Below are 17,376 nucleotides of genomic sequence, written 5' to 3'. Positions count from 1 at the left end.
ACAAAACATGACTTTCATTAAAGAATTTAACAATTCTTTATTAATGTTTTTGAAACATAAATAAAATTGATTTCGTCAGGTATGGGAAGTTGAACTGAAATATATGATCTGTGCGAATGTAATGGGTAGATTAATGAAATGGCCACGATTCGAGCTTGATGAGTCCGACATGCTGCCATTGACCCGACATGTTCTCGCGTTTCGTGCCATAAATCACAAGCGACGGTGGGTATTGATGCGCCATTCATGCGATTTCCTAATATTTCGTAAAATCTCATTTGATGATTCGCATTATGCTGGTACCAATCATCGCGCAATGATTTTGAGTAAAATTTCCTCAAGTTTTGCTGTAACAACTGTATTACACGCTTCAAATCCAAAATCCAATCACTTTATGCAAATGTATCCTTTGTGTACATACGATGATTCTACCTGGTTGGCCTTAGGCCAGATGTTCGATTTTGTGATAAATTTATCCGGACAGTTGGTGTAAGCACATCATCAGCCAAACATAATATATGTATGGTAATCTAGCGTAATGGCTTGAGGGTGATTGGTTAAATAATAGATTTCAATAAGACCGATATGACTTTTCCTAACAAAAAATCGATTATTATTTTACTTTATACAAAACATACGCTCTATTAAAATACACATTTATTTCTAGAAAATGAAATAAAAATAATTACGTATTTTTGTTCAATATTCTGGAAAGTATTATTACATTTTCATTACACGGATGAATCGAATATTTAAGCAAGGAACACAAGGATAGTAAAAGTAAAAATTTATATAAGTTGTTATTATTACAATATACCCTCAAAGAATGCGAAAATTCAGATTTGACTTAATTTTACAATAACGTATGGTAATACATAGTATATTAAGTTTCTGTCCTAGATTCCTTTTTTTTATAAGACGGTAAAAAGCTTCGGTAATTAACGAAGTTTGATTATATAATCAGTGAAATGGTTTCAAGGGTTTCATACTAAAGTTCCGTTTAATTCCGTTTAATTCTTCACGAGAATTGGCCTTAAGTGTTCTTTGTGGAGTCTGGTGATCGATAAATCATTTTGTAATTTAAACGGCGATAGAGTAAAACGACTTTTAATTACGACAATTCATTAAGATATAGAGAAATAACCCGTGAACCTTACATTCATTTATTAGAAGAAAAAATTGCGGTAGATAAGTAAAGTTGTATATTTTTGACGTAACAAAAACAAGTAAATATTTGAAATTATTTTAAACACGTTTTTTTTTTCAGAAAAAAAAACAGACTGTTTTTGAAGCAACGTAGATTATTAAATAAATCAGAGAATCTGAGCGCATTTCTATTTTAGATTAGAACAGTATCTAAGAAAGATTGATTTTAGGTTAATAAGAGTAAATGCTGTCAGTCAATTTTAACTGGACTATTTTCGTAAATATGTAAAATTATGTAGACCGCGCAAAAGATTAATGAATTGACTAATGCGATCTGCGAATATCGTGCTAACTTTATAACAAAAAAGAATAACTGGAGCGGTTATTATTTTCCATGACACTATTGTAAAAGCTACAATGAATGTAGCGAAATAATTAGTATATTGTGGCAATGTGATTCTATAGTCAATCTTATTATCAAATTATAAAAATATTTATATTGGCTATTCAGTTACAACAAATTACAACAAAGAATAATATTAATAATCATATATATTCACGTGTACATATATACATATACATATATGTATATGCGTAAACTAATTTTATAAAAATATATCACAAGTTTAAACTTAAATATAATAAGGAGCGCGTAAACTTAATTCGGTTTTCTGAAATTTTTTTCTTTTTTAAAAACGATTTCCTAAATAATGCCGATTTATCAAGGATGGGCAAATTTGAAAATATTTGTACATTGTGAATATATTTTAATGTAATCATTATAAAATGCATATTTACCTGATAAAAGCGTAGCCTTTGTCCTTAAACACTCGAATTTCTTGGATGGATCCGAAGGGCGAGAAAGTTTTCTGCATGAGTTCTTCTGTTAAACCATTGGTTAAACCGCCGCAGTATACCGTGCAGTTGGTCGGACTACTTTGATTGTAAACTTCATCGAACGTCAACGGCTTTGCATTCGCTGTGAGACAAAAAAAATAATACACTTTAATCTTCATTTACTTGTATAACCTGTTGAGAGAGGTCTAAGAAAACTAGTTCAAGCGTTAATAATCATAGCTATATGACTCCTGAATATTAATTGTTATACGGGTCTTTCTTGACTCAGAACATAAACTCATAACGAAATACAGTGATAAATATTTATAAATTTATATACGGAATTCTTACACATCGCAATGTAATATGGAAGAACATGAAATATAGTTTAAAAATAATTTATTGCGAGAGCTCAATTATGGCTTGAGCTAACGAGTTTTGTGTTATGAATTTTTAGATTATATTTGCTACAAGTTATTGATGTTGATTTTGTTTACGCCAGGAGATTAATTACTCTTAGCAAATATAAAATTCAAAATTGTGTAGAGAAGTTTAATAAGTTTACTTTAGATGTATATATAGCGCCCACTATATTACAAGCTGTTTTAATCGACGTCAACGCACCAATTTTCCTCAATTGCGCTTAATTTCAAAACTCTATCAATTACATCAAAATTCTGAAAATGGGATGCTGCTTTCATAAATGTTATTACGCGTCAAATATTAATAACAATGTTTGTAAATTACGACAACAAAATTATTCCTTGATCAAGGAATCGTTTCGGGAAATATTAGTTGCTGTGCCCCATCGCAGCGTTTATTTTGTTATCAATCAATGCGCGGCACAGTCGTGTTGTTGAAAAGCATAACTCCTGCTCGTTCGCAGTCATGATTGGCGTATAAAGAATGAGCAGCGTTGTGAAGCGGAGAGTTACGCGGGCATTCATCAAAAAACGATCAGCACACGGCGTAATGATTATTCCGTTTGCAACATCCAATGGCGATCGGATACGATCCCGATAGCAATATAAGAAACAACACGCACGTGAGGGCCTTGGGAAAGCCATTATTGAAAGTATCTACTTTCCTCAACGCGATAGATCTCTCATATATCCTTTACCTCTTCTCTCGCGCCCTCCCCCCTTTACCCCGCGGCATTACTTTTACTGATACTACGAAAGAGGTCAACCGGATTTCACGGTGTGGTCGGAGCGAGACGCGAGGAGCTGCTCGAGATATCGAACGCCAATGCCAAAGAGGTTGAATCCCGTCAGCTAAGTTTACGATCGTACGGGGGCTTAGCCTATACGGTTCAAGCAGGCTACGGGTGTAAACGCGACCGGTAAACCACGGCCTGTAATTGCCTCGTTCGAGGATGGAAGGTTTTCAGAACGGCAGAACGTCCCGTTAAGAACTTACCGAGGGACGTTCTCTTCTTTTCTCAAAGCTCGGCATTATCTCTTTATTGCTTGGTGAACGTTATTCTCAGTATTCCCGGAATGTCGGCGCAGCTTGCCCGCCTCCCGTCGCCGCGGCCGCCGCCGCCTACGGTCGGCTTTAAAAAATTTTGTTTGTTCTAGAATGCTTATTTCGCAAAAAGAGAGATTGAAATATCTGCACTCCTGGCGCTTGCGAAGTCGTGAACTTTTTACGGTTCTACTTTCTTTGATCGCCGATCGTTTCGCAAGTTAATAGCTGAGAATTATTATACGACAAAATGTGTAACGAATCAATGCATTATCGCGACACGGTAGCTGATTAATGCAATATTATTTCTACGAGTCATATGATTGCAAAATTTATTCATTACGCGAAAAAGATATTTTCAAAGTAAATTAAAAATTTCCCTCAGTATTTCTAACACAATTCATAATATTATGAATAATATTTATCCTTTTATCAAAAAGAAACCAGATAACTGTGCGAAAATCGTAATTTGTGTCCTTTCATGATTATAAATGTACCTACATTATATCATCGCACTTGAACATTTATGCTGTACACATAGATTGTATACTATCTTTGTATTTTCATTGTTAGTATTCATGATAGTTGAGTTAAGAATTATGCACATTATATACATTATACTGTGAGTGTGTATGTGTGTATAATTATTTTACAAGATCTTTAAATTAGCAAGCATTTTATGTCAAGATGCAGATAAATCATATCATTCATTCAAAAAAGATATGTCTATCTGTAATATGTCTAACTGCTGCAGTTTTATAATCCTACTCAGAACATGCAAAGTTTTTCGTTATATATTACGATCAAATAAACTTATCAATCACGAGAAATTCGGTTCCTTAAAAAAAGTTTTAATTCATCATCATGTTTTGTTTATCTGTTTATTGTCAGATTCTCGTGAAAAATATAATTTTGGCTCGGATAAGTGAACTGAAATGCGCGAATAAATAATTTTGATAAAGTCTCGGAACACACACAAAACCTATCTTTGAATATATGTATATAATAATCGTTTTAATACTTTATTCTGGCACAGGATGTTTATAACGAATATATGGCACCGTATTTTAAGATGATGTTGGATCTATATCTCATATCCTCCTTTTAGAACTGTAATAAATTGCCTTCAGCGGAATATTAATTTTATATTGGATTTTAAGCGACACGAGAAGCTGTCACTGCTTTTTTGTCAATACTTGTCCGCGCTATGGACGTAGTTTTCGAGATTTAAGAGAGAAAGAGAGAGAAAGAGAGAGAAAGAGAGAGAGAGAGAGAGAGAGAGAGAGAGGAGAAATCGAGATTCAAGATATCGGGGATCGATTGGAAGAATTGCTCCCGACGTTTTGAAGCGGTTATATCGAGAATATCTGGTTGAAAAATTGAAGAGCTATTGTAGATCTATGGCGATGGTTTTCGTATGGAGTGGATTCCATGAAAGAGAAAAAAAGATTTCAAAGAAAGATTGCGAAGATGAAGTCGATTCGGACGTGGAATGATACTGGGTGAAAGAATAACTATACGATTGTATTTTTATCGAAATTTATCACACTGAGCTTTTGATTGATTTTGATATGACACGTAATATACCAGCAATACATCCAAATGAGAATCAGAATGAACAGTGTCATCTATAAACATAAAATCATTATACGTAGATTTGTATTTACATTTATATTAGGCATAAATAGCTGTATCAGTTTGATGTAAGTTCCAATGTCATTTAATTAGTCACAAGTTTTTAATTAATATCTTATAGAAAATATAATATGAATTTTTAAATAAATTTCTCATTATATGCACATATATATTAATGACAGTTTTCGTATTAGTTAAAATATAAAGTTAAGTTAAAAGAATGTAAGTAATAAAAACGAGATATGGTACTGGCTCACAAAATTTTTTAGAAAACAAAACAATTGGCGAAATTTGATGATTTTGATGTTTTATCTTATTTTGTGTAATAAATAATAAAATTTTGTTATAAATGTTAAAATTCCAATGCACAGAATATAACAGGAACTTTAAGTTTTCAAACTCTGGCCTTATTTCCCTCTGCGAATTCTTAATATTTTAATCAAAATATTCCTCTCTCTCTCTCTCTCTCTCCCCTCGAGATTGGGCTATACCGATTCAAACTGATTTGATTCCATTGAATATGCGATATTCCAATTTAACCCCTCAGGCATGACTTTCTCGACGTTTCCATTTTAAGTGGTCGACTCATGCATCATATACGCTAAGGTCTTAATACGTACCCAACCCTAACGTGATTGCACGACTGGCACAATCTTGAAAACGCTATTTACCGACGTATTATAGTCGCAGTCACACACCGTCGATATGTTTAAAGTTCGACGTTTTCGCGCTTGCAGAAATTACGTGTCAGTTTACGCGCGGCAATAAAAGTAAGTAACTACTTTCGAGTATTGAGCACGTAATAGCGTATAGTAGCAACGATATTACACATTATTAAAAATTCTGCAGGAATTTTCCTTTAAGCTTCCACCGACTAACAATCCACATTACGATATTGCGGATCAAACAAGAATTTGGCTGACAAGAAAATATCCAAATTCGCTGGTTCTGTCAGGTCACTTTCGCTCTTCGTAAATGATCCGTGATTTATGATCCCTCGGACGTGCCTGGTCGAAGATCCGCCATTACGGAAACAGCCTGTAGTTCTAGATTCGGCTCATTAGGCAGCTGATTACGTGGACGTGCCTAAATCGAAGTTCTATATACGTCAGGTCAATGGCGGCTCCGGCGTATTCCCCGTGAAACTTTATTCTTATCTAGCGGGAACCACTTGGCGATCGAATAACTAGATTTATCGCGCGAATCTAGTAACTTTTTACTTCACTGAATTTCCGATAACTCGCCGCTCCCGAGAGCCGGGAGATGAAAGATCAACAAGAAATTCGGGGGTAAACTCGAAATTTTCTACCGACCGCGTTGGAGTCCGGACGCGTTAGTTCCGACCTTAAGTAAAAAAAAGGGAGCAGAACACTGAAGTGAGAAGGGGAAAAAAAGGAAGGACGAGATGGCTTTAGACCTCCGCAATATCTCCTTGCTCTTTCCTTCTCCCGAAAGGGAAGTTTCCACTTTTCTCCGTTTTATGGCGGATGGAATCTCCAGTGGTCGACGATAGAACTCGAATGTACGTATCTCGTGCCCCCTTAAATAACGCGGGTACTTGAAGTTTCGTTGGCACCGGTCACCCTAGCAGTGCGCCAATATTCGTCCCGACTAAATTCATGGTAGCGGGTACTAAGTGGACACTGGCTTGTCCCCGTGGCCATTCTCCTTTTTCTTATTCTCGGACATCCGTGGATATTTGAATAATCAATGCTCGAACTGACGCTGCATTTGTAACTTTCTAGTGGTTTATGTAAATCAGGGCGAACTGAGCGGAATGGATGGTTTCTTGGTTCCCCTCGCACAAATACTTTGTCCGTTTCCTATTTGGATTATTGTTGCATTATCCACGACGTTACAAAAATGAATTTGTATTTAAGCCATTTGTTCGTGTTAAGTTCGTGCCTGGATATATGTCTAGCGATATTAGATTCTTAAAAAAAAATTATGCAGGTAAAAATTGCAAGAGTAAAGTACGTAGTTTCATAAGATATATATGTGAATTTAATTTCACAATTAATTTTTCATGTATTTATCACTCTTTTTTTATATTTACCTTATATTGTTAAATCATATTTGCGTGTTTACTCAATTATCTATACATGTAATTTTAAATTAATAAACAGATGTTGTTAGAATCTTTTCCCAACAAGTAGTTACATTAGCGGAGAACACGAGGGGGAAAATATTGAATGAAAAACTGTGCACGTATATAGAGGTGCACATAAACTAAGAAAAATTGCATGTAGTACAAGAAAGTAATGAAATGCGAAATATGCGAAGTATAAATGGGGGTATTATGGACAAAATTTGATGGAGAAACGTTGTGCATACAATCACCGACTTCCATTTCTCTTATAAGAAATCTGAGCACTGATTCACTCGGATGATAATAACCAAATTACATAAAAATATCGATAAGAGTGAAAAATTAAATAACGAGAGATATGAAAAATAGAGCGAAAAGAGTGGAAGGAAGATTCGATTTTCTTTTACCTTGCTCACTGTACAATTCCCCTCTCATTCTCTTCTTGCCGTACCTTTATTCTCTTTGTTGTATTCCTTTAATACCCCTCTCATTCAATTTAGAATATATCAAGTCCGATAAGACTTTTCAAACAAGGGGAAGTATACGAGCATGCATATTAAAGCCAATGTATACAAATTGTATTGTAAAACGTTACGACATAAAAAAATACTTTTAACAATATTAGAACGACGTTACTACATACGCATATACGTGCATATGTCCCGAGGTGCGCACTCTCTCGGTATACATGTATGTACGTACATAAAAGACCATATCATACAAGTCTACCAATTTAGTTGAATACCACTAGTTATACTATAAACAGCAGTTCACTCTCGTAATTTTCAAACAGATAACAGGAAACATTTTTGACAACAAAATACGAATATAGAAACACTTATTTACGAATAAAAATTATGGAATTTATTTCAATGTACGCGAATGATATTGATAATGCTACGTTTATTATTGTTTCATTCTAAGCGCTTATTAATGTGATACGATGTGTTAAAAAAAAAAGGTGGACGAAAGAGAGAACGGCTGTGTACATACGAAGAAAAATTGGAGCGATAAAATATTACTTTAAATCAACATGTAATTAGTGTCGAAATGACAGCTGCTTTATATTCCCCCGGTTGATCTATCGTAATATTTTACAGCTGCAGTGATATATAGCAGTGCTGATATTTTTCTCCACGCAACAATGTATACAAGTATGAAGAGTGAAAGTGGAAAGATAAGAGAATGATTAATAATTATAATAGTAATAAATACAACATAGATAAGTAAATATAATAATAATGTTAAAGGTATTTGAAAGGTTGCAAAGTATAATTATTTAAAAAGAGGTAAAGAAGTAAGAAAAAAGTATGAAACATATTTTTAATAAAGGGTAAATTAGATAACGTTCGTAGCTAACTTGCTTTGATTGTAGTACACTTACACACTTGTCTATGTTCACACCACCTCTCTCTTTCTCTTTCTCTCTTTTCTTTGCTACTGGCCTTAACTCCTCACGTATCATCCTCCTGCAAAATATCCGTGTTAAAACGACACGTGCAAAAAAAATGACGTAGCGACGATTCGTATGGAATATATTCCTATAGAATTGATTATGATTGATTGAGTGTCACGATAATTATCTGCGATATTTGCAGTAAACAGTCTTGCACGCAATAATTGTTAGTTAACCATTCATCGACAGTATTCTGATAATTGGTTGATCTTTGTTTTTACGTAATGCATATTATGTTAAAACGGTTTCTAAGTTATCTCGATGTTTAATCTTTCAAATAAGTATTTTGTTGCAATGGGGCTGTTAGAAAAAATATTGAGAGATTTAGTGGAGGTCTTGTTCAATGATGAATGAGCCAAACCGAGTTGACGTTAGATTTGTACGCCGAAGAATTCGATATAGGTATTAGTCAAGCGTAAATTCGCGATACAATAAGGTATATGAAGAATGGCGGAGCAAATGCTTTCGATCATGAGGGCTTTGTACAAATGTGCTACATTAAATGAAGTCTACGTTTGAATGGATTTTCCCCTTTCTTCTTATCCCACTCGCTTACCATTGTGAGGATAGTTTGTACATCCTTATGCCGCTACGGCACTAACGACAATTTAATGGATCTCCTCATAATGACAAAAACTGGGTATTTCCTGACCAGTTTCTCCTATCTCTCAAGATTACGCTATAAACTGTACGATGCGTCTTTTTATGGACAGTATAACCGAATATCGACGCACGATGAGATTGCGTGTAAGTTATAACTTTTACTATCTACTTAAACGTATAGCGTTATAATGATATTACTTTCAATTAAGTTTTAATTAAGTTAAACTCTAATTAAAGCTAATTAAATTAATTTCGAGTTTACGTGCTCGTACATCAACAAATATTTTGTATATTCTAATGTTGTCAATACACTTATTTTAAATCACATTATTTTACGTTTATGTTTTATTTTATTTTATGTTTATAATATTATCATTAAAGATTTGAGGCAAATCAATTAAAATCTATCTTTATGAATAATTACATAATAAATATTTAGAAATACTATTATATAATTATTATTATTTTTACTTCAAGCTACTTACATATTATTAGTTATCGAATTACATAAAAAATATATAAGGAAAAAATCAAGAGTCAAACAAATTATAGAAATCATGCAAAGGTAATATTAAGTTCTTCATATTCGGAATATTGCATAGATTCGCACAAATCAAATTTCACGAAGACGCATGATGCAAATACATTTGTTGCAAGGGCATATACCACGTTAAAGTCTATATCTTCAAGTACACTCTAACAGTAAACACAGACGCGTGTGTTCTCCGCAGGGACATTATCGGGACTAATAAACCTGCGAGCTAAACCGCGGCTGCCATACTTTGCCAAGAAAGCTGAGTAACCGTGGCCGTTAAAGTTTCCGTATAATCTTGGGATAGGCGGTTTCGTTCCGAGAAAAGCTTTACTTCGAACCCCATGCTCACACTGAAGTTTGAGCAGCATCCAAATCTATGCGAAAGGGTTACTTGCTTATTATATATGGCTCTTGTTTTGTACTTCCTATATTTTCTATCCTATAATTATTATTGTGCCCATAATTAATAAAAGTTATTCGAGTTTTACTCTGTATTCAATCGTACAATATAAATTCAAATTTATATTGTAATTTGTGACGATTTAATATATTTTGTTTCGAGAATTGAGAAACATTATTGAACAGTTTAGATATTGTTCGATCTTATTTTATATATCATTTTTTATATTCTTTGTTTCAAGATAATATCGTAGCCGAATAGTTATATGTGACATACATATTTATTTAAAAAAGAAATGTCAGTTCTGATAAATATAAAATATACAAAATAAGAGTGATTATAATCATATTGTTCGTATGCAATTTATATACTATTAAATAGAAATTTTCAGCTAAAATAACTTCAGCTGAAATAAAAAAATCAGACCGTCTTCAGCGACGAAATACGGATTTCTAATCGAGATGTTTTCGTCGTATTCAATCACTGTGATATTCGGCGCTCGAGTTAGTTTCTAGAATCGAGTCTAGCATGGTGTTTCCCTCCTCTGGTTCGTTCTCTCGTTCTCTCCGAGTCGGGCCAAGCCAAGATTTGTAGTCGCCGCATAAATTCGAGCTTTCTCCCTTCTCAGACTTGTCCTAATAGATTGGCGGCCCCGATAAAGACGTCCAATACGTACGTGTGTATTTAGACACTCTTGGCTTCTGCATTAATAACGCCTGATTCGAATCAATTCGTCTTAATCATTTTATTGCTAAACATTTGTGGAAGCCTGTTGGTACGCGTAATAAATCGCGGTTTATGATATCGCTCATCCGGAATAATCATGCAATTAGAAGTGTGGAATGTGTATAGCCTTGATACATAGACCGCCGCTATACGTATAGCTACGACGTGTGGTATTGAAGATGAAAGCGGTTTTGCGTCTTTCAACCGAAATAGCGCTTGTAATTAATATGCGGCAATCTAAAGGGTCAACAATTTCATTAAATTTTCTTTAGAATACTTACGTATATTTGCGTTGCACGAGCACGAATAAGAGAGGCGGAATTCGATATCTTTTTACCGTACATTTTTTTGTGAATTACTTTCCTACTTGATCAATCAGTCGCGAATCATCCTATTAGGTGAACCGTCTCGATAATCTGCCACGTGGATTTTTTGCGAGGATCGAGGACCGAATGTATAAACGGTGCAAGGAACACAATCGAAGATAAGCAGACGCAAAGGTGAGCTGTTTTAGATTAAGCCGGATGTAAAAAAAAAGAAAGAGAAAGAGAGAGAGAGAGAGATAAATACGGGGAGGAGACGAGGATAGAGACAGATCCGGACCGAGAGAGAAACTGATCCGAACGTTTAAAGAGCCACGGGGGTGTTCAACAGCGTTCCGCACTCGACGACGAAATGGTCTCCCACCTCGCCGAAACGGGAAAACCAATCCTCTCTCTGCACCTTCGTTCGCCTTTCGCCTATGTGCCTATATTACCTTCGATCCGCATCTCTGCAAGCCCTCGCCACCCTCCGCAGACGGCACCCGCCGCCGCTGCCTCCGTTACCACCGATCCAGCCGACCCCTTGCCGCACACCTCCATTCGTCCTCGACCCTCTAAACTCGACGTGTTCGGCACCTCCTCCGTTCCCGAACCTGATCCCGCCAAACTGTGCAGTATGTTCGCAGCAGGCGGCAGCCCTCAGGAATTTCATTTCGTGTGCGAGGCTAATTATACGCCGAGCTTTTACATACGAGGCTGTCGCTATTTTACTATGGGTCAGCATGGTGCATGGCTTTCCAAGTTGCGCGCTGTTCGTACCGCTATTCCTCCATAAAAATCACTATGATCCGTATCCAGTGTTCCGATTACACTGTATATACTAGAGGAAGCAATAGGAGACAATTATGTGAACGAAAGCGTGCACGTAATGAATTTCGTAAACAGGCATAGAAGTTTGTAATGATATATCGCGATCGCTTTTCTTTATAATACAAAATTAAGACGGAAAAAATATGTAATAAGGGGAAGATTTCAATTCAAGAATATTACGATCTATTTCAACGCGATCTTATCGTCTTATCGAAGCAAGACTGAGGAAGGAGAATATTGTATCCGAATATAGCATTGCACGGCGAGATACGTGTGCACTTACAGGATTACGCGCAAGGATTTCGGCCAGCTAGTGAGGTTCATACTGTCGTGAACGTATGTTCGTGTACGTTACGCAAATTGTCATATTCATCGCGAGCTCGGAACTGGAAGACCGTGTCGCCGAGATGCTCGTAAAAACACGTTAACCAGACAACTGTATTACTGTTAGATTGGTCTTGGTTCCGAGGTGCTGATAGTAGTGATTGCTTGGTCGAGGAATCGGGGTTGGGTTAGTGGTTGCAGCGGTGACTCGCTCGGCAACTACTCACGAGTTACTACTACAAACATTGAGTCTCTTTCTCACTCTTTTTCCTGTGTGCTCGGTCTCCGGCGATCTATCTTTCCATGCGGGTTCTCGCACCTACGTCGCTCATCCCTTTCTAAAATCACCGCCTTATCCGCCCTCGCGCTTGTCTACCATCATTTACTTTCGACCACTTTCACGATTAAATGGCCGCGAAATTGCGACTGTTTTACGTGAGCTGGATAGTCTAGTCCGCGGTAGCTTTACCGTGGCGGATTTTGAGAGAAAAATGTTGAGATGACTCTGAAATTCCGGCGAATTTTTCGTGTTTCCATCTAATCAATTATTTTACATTATTACTCGTAACATATGAATAACGAAAGAAATATATGAAGGAGACTGTACTAGATTTCCCTTTTCTTCATGCACAGCAGCAATCTTATCTAACGTGCCAATTTTATATATGTACTAAAAAGCTATTGGATAACATTGTTTTTTTATATTAAATATATGAAGGTAGTAAATCGCTATATGTCACAAATGTTGATGCGAGCCTACGTATTTTTAACTTCGGTTTTAATATCAGTATATATAATTTTTTAATCTAGACCGGGCTCTCTTCCCCTATTGTTTGTCCTTCCAATTTCTGCTTTGTCATAGTGCTATATTTCACATGTGTTTGCCGTAATAATTTTCCCTGGTCGATTCATATGTAAAAACGTACACGCTCGCTTCATGCATTTGTGCCCTTTGAAAGTGATGTATGATCTTGATTGGCCGAATCGTTCTGAAGTAGACGTCGTCGAGAGGACAAACGAGCGCCGATTTACATCGGAAATCCGGAGGCGAAATTGCGCGAGGACGAAGTAGGTTTATCGGCACGATTTGTATAATCGTCAAAGTTTTTGGGATTGAAGCAGGGCATACGCGTACACCGTCTCTTGAGTAAACTCGATCGATCTCGAGCTACGGAAATCTAATTTTACCAAGATACCGTCACTTTTGTTTGCTGACTGTCGGCGTAATATAAATGCGTATATAAGAAATTTTTATTTATTATTTTTATCAAAATGTATCTTTAATTTAATCATTCATTTGTTTGAATTCCTACATAAAATAACAAAAATAAAAAGAAAAATGTTTTAAATCGAGGATTTTACCGTACATTTTGGTCGCTCACTCACCAAAGAGATAATCTGCCAGCGGTTATATATTTCATCATTAAATGTATGATTTAAAAAACACAATTAACCATTCAGATAAGTCTCTACATATGTATATTGTAACATAACGCACTTCACAATATAATGTTATTTGAATAATAGTATTAAAATATCTTTAATATTCTAGTAAAATGAATTTATGGAAAAACAAGCAATGCATCTTTTATTGTGCATTATAATTACGCGCAACATTTATAATTGATTGTCACGTTGTATTTTATAAGTCAAATAAAATAATTTACATTATTTTGAATAACATTATACATGGAGTTATAAATACAACTTCAATAATAATAAAAATGCTTTTTTATTTATTATACGTCTTTTGTTTCTCTAAAAGTGTCTTATAATTTGCTTTTATTTACTCCGGTATTTAAACATGCCAGTATAATTAACCAAGTGAAATATTTAAACAGAGGAGTTTGTACTGAAAACTAACACAGCCATTATTATTCTCGGGACAATCATCGATATTAATTTCCGCATGCGTTCAGGCTTACTGGTGCTAAACGGCTCAGTCGATGCTATTCGATTGAAACGAAATCGTATTTTAATGTGCATTATATTTGCGCTAATATTTATTTCAACTTAAAAATCCACACTTCCCTGAGTCGCGTTTTCATTATTCGAACGAATTTCGAAACGCATGGATAAATCAATACGACAGAGTGTTCCGAATAGCTCTGAATTGCGGACGTGCAATAGGAAAGACCAAGTGTTTTAACGACCAAATGGATCTTGCAACGACTGACTGCTGTTAGTACACACAGCCAAGAGGAGATGCACGACCAGGATACGTTGCCTCTTGTGCGAAATACATCTCAAGTGTGGGTACTCCTCAGAACAATACCTACGGGAATCAGTGTAACATCCACAGTCTGGCTCGGAACATTACCTCTTTCGAAACGGGTCACTGAGAACGAACTCGGAGCAATTATAGTGACGACGAAAGATGTAGTCGTTTTCATCGACTTTTAATGTTTTCTGATCAATAACTGTTAAAGATGTAAGCTTATTGCGTAAGTTGAAAAATATAGAAAACAAACATAGCACTAATAATATTTGCAAAATTATATATAAAATCGATCTTTTTGACTTTTGTGGCGAAATAACGTTATTAATACTTTATATACAGACGTAGAAAGGCTTTTAATATCATAAACTGAAAGGAAATCGAAAGCAGTTTAAATTTAAATTTCGTACTTTAAATGCTATAAAAAAATGTCGATTCTAATAACAAGTGTATTAAGTTATATAAAATTTGGTAGAGATTATCGTATCTATTATCGTTGACAATATGTCTTTATTCGTTTGTGATGTTTCTCGTCGAATCTCGTGGTTCGTAAGAAAAACGAAAAAAGAATCGGAAAAAGGAAAAGAAAGAAAAGCGTGTCAAGGCTTTAAACCAACGCTAAGGGTCCCAACCTCGCCATGGATCAACTGTAAATGACAAAGCCTCCAATTTCCGTCAATTTATACAAAATACACGGTAGAAGTGCCTTGTCTATTTCTTAAACTTTTACGAGATATATCGCATTTTTCTATATTGACTAGTCGTATTGCGACGTAAAAGGCTGCGTTCTTAATTCGTATCACGCGCGGATTTCGTATTCTGTCCGAAAGTTTCACATCTCGCCGCATTATCGAGTCAGGAAGTCAGAGTGACCCGGAGATACTGGGGCAGAAGAAATTGCGGCTCATCTGTACGAGAGGCTCGCAAGCGTTGTGGGCATCCTTCGATTAGTTAAATCGTGCGAGTAATATAAAAAAAAAAACCGATTTAGCACGTATGATAATCTTGCCAAGGAGAAATAGGACAAGAAACGTAATACTCGTGCAAAATACATAATTAATTAATCTTGTTTGTAATTATGACCATTAGCAATTTGAAGGGGCGTAAATTTCCATCATGCATATATGATTATTAAACCAGAGAACAGCTACTATTACTCACAACCTTTAATCGAAATGACGATGTTTAACATCGCGATGTTATGATAATACGTTGTGTCACGATAATTAATATACACCATATCTGAACGGATAAACAAGATATTTAGGATGTACATCTATGCAGCTCATATATGATAATGGTGCATATGCATGATGGATATGCTCTGGTTAGTTGGACAATTTGTAGTCGTTGCTTAAAATGTAACAATTTACCAATCGATTATGGAAGACCATGTTTATTAATCTAAATTAATATAGAGTTGGGGCAATAACATGGCCAAACTTTCGGGCAGATCAAACTTTCATATGTGATTACTAATTTATATCAATATTCATCTATAAACTCAGTTATGATAGAAGTTTAGCCAATTCGATCACGATAGAATCTGGCTGTTAACAAACAAGTTCTGTTGAATATTTGAAGGATATTATTATATATGAAAAAATGAGCTTAAAAATTGTATAGGGATTGTATAAATCTATTTTAACTGATGGCTCTCTGTATTTGCTGCCTATAAAATGTGCTCTACGAGATTCGGCGTGTTACCGCATTCAATCCTCCGAATCAATTATGATGGCAATCGGGCATGATCAAATTTGCCAGTCTATGTTTAGTTATTACCAGCATTGCCCGGTGTCATATCCATGAAATACGATGATAAGATCCATTTCCATCATGTTATGGTTGTGTCAAGGTCTTTAGACTCAGCAAATTGCGTTACGTGAAGTTTGATGGATAATCCCGGACGACATGATACTAATCACGTTACCGGTTTGATATCAAAGTCAATTGGTTCTCTGCGTTCGTGCAGGAAGGATGTATCCGCGTCGCGGTCGATCGCAAAGAGTGCGATAATGCTTTGAAACGGGATACACGCGCGTCCTATGGCTCGTTTCCTAAGGGATATAAACTTCCCGTTCCACGGCAATTCCAACCAATTTACTATTCATGCTGCTTCAATGTACGCCCAGCCGCGGGCTGTTGTGATACGGGCAGCCAATCAAAAACTCTCGTCGGAACAACCGACCGGCTGGCCGTCGATGCAACAAGCAGAAACCTCTACTCACAGCCTAAAGCGAGGATGGACGGTCGGAAAATACAGGAGGAAACGATATACAGGAAGAAGAGAGGGTGGGATGAGTAGGAGGACGTACGGAACGTACTGAGCGATTGTTGGTTGGTAGTTTCGTTTGTTGACGTTTCATCCAGCTTCTGTAGTGTTGCGCATACATGCGTTTATACAACAATGTACACTTAACATGGCGTACCACCCAGGGGAGGATAGAGAAGAGTACTTGACTCGCCCCTTGAGCTATAAAAGTAATTATCGGCGGTTAACGATTTTTAACGTACACGGCTACACCAGGCGATCGCCAGGTTCTCGTTGGATGTAGATTGAAATCATGTGGGATAGATCGTGGCGGATAGGTCGCGGATAGGTCGCGAGGAGAAAATCACAAACGTGGGACACCTTTAATTGAATTGCCCTTTGATTTTCGCGCGGCTTCATCAAACCGTGACACTTTGAAACGGCTAACCAATAGAATATCAGTCGTGACATATGATGTCATTTCTCTCATTCTTCGATAATTGATAAAAAGATTTACTGCTGGGACATCGTTTTGTATCGTAATTGCCAACTAAAG

General features: G+C 36.0%; 1 protein-coding gene across 8 annotated transcripts in view; it reads right to left on the bottom strand.

Annotated features, from left to right (window-relative positions):
* Window positions 1-17,376, bottom strand: part of LOC139808652 (nucleolysin TIAR) — a 524,179-nt gene that overhangs the window by 22,539 nt on the left and 484,264 nt on the right. For all 8 annotated transcript variants that reach the window (XM_071770864.1, XM_071770869.1, XM_071770867.1 and 5 more), the window contains one exon: window positions 1,945-2,125. In XM_071770864.1, coding sequence (XP_071626965.1) covers window positions 1,945-2,125 — 181 coding nt within the window. The remainder of the gene's footprint in view (window positions 1-1,944; window positions 2,126-17,376) is intronic.

This window comes from Temnothorax longispinosus, chromosome 2, assembly GCF_030848805.1.
Source record: "Temnothorax longispinosus isolate EJ_2023e chromosome 2, Tlon_JGU_v1, whole genome shotgun sequence".
In the NCBI taxonomy this organism is placed as follows: Eukaryota; Metazoa; Arthropoda; class Insecta; order Hymenoptera; family Formicidae; genus Temnothorax; species Temnothorax longispinosus.
Note: the sequence above shows the minus strand (reverse complement) of the source record. Positions and strands in the feature narration are given on the sequence as shown.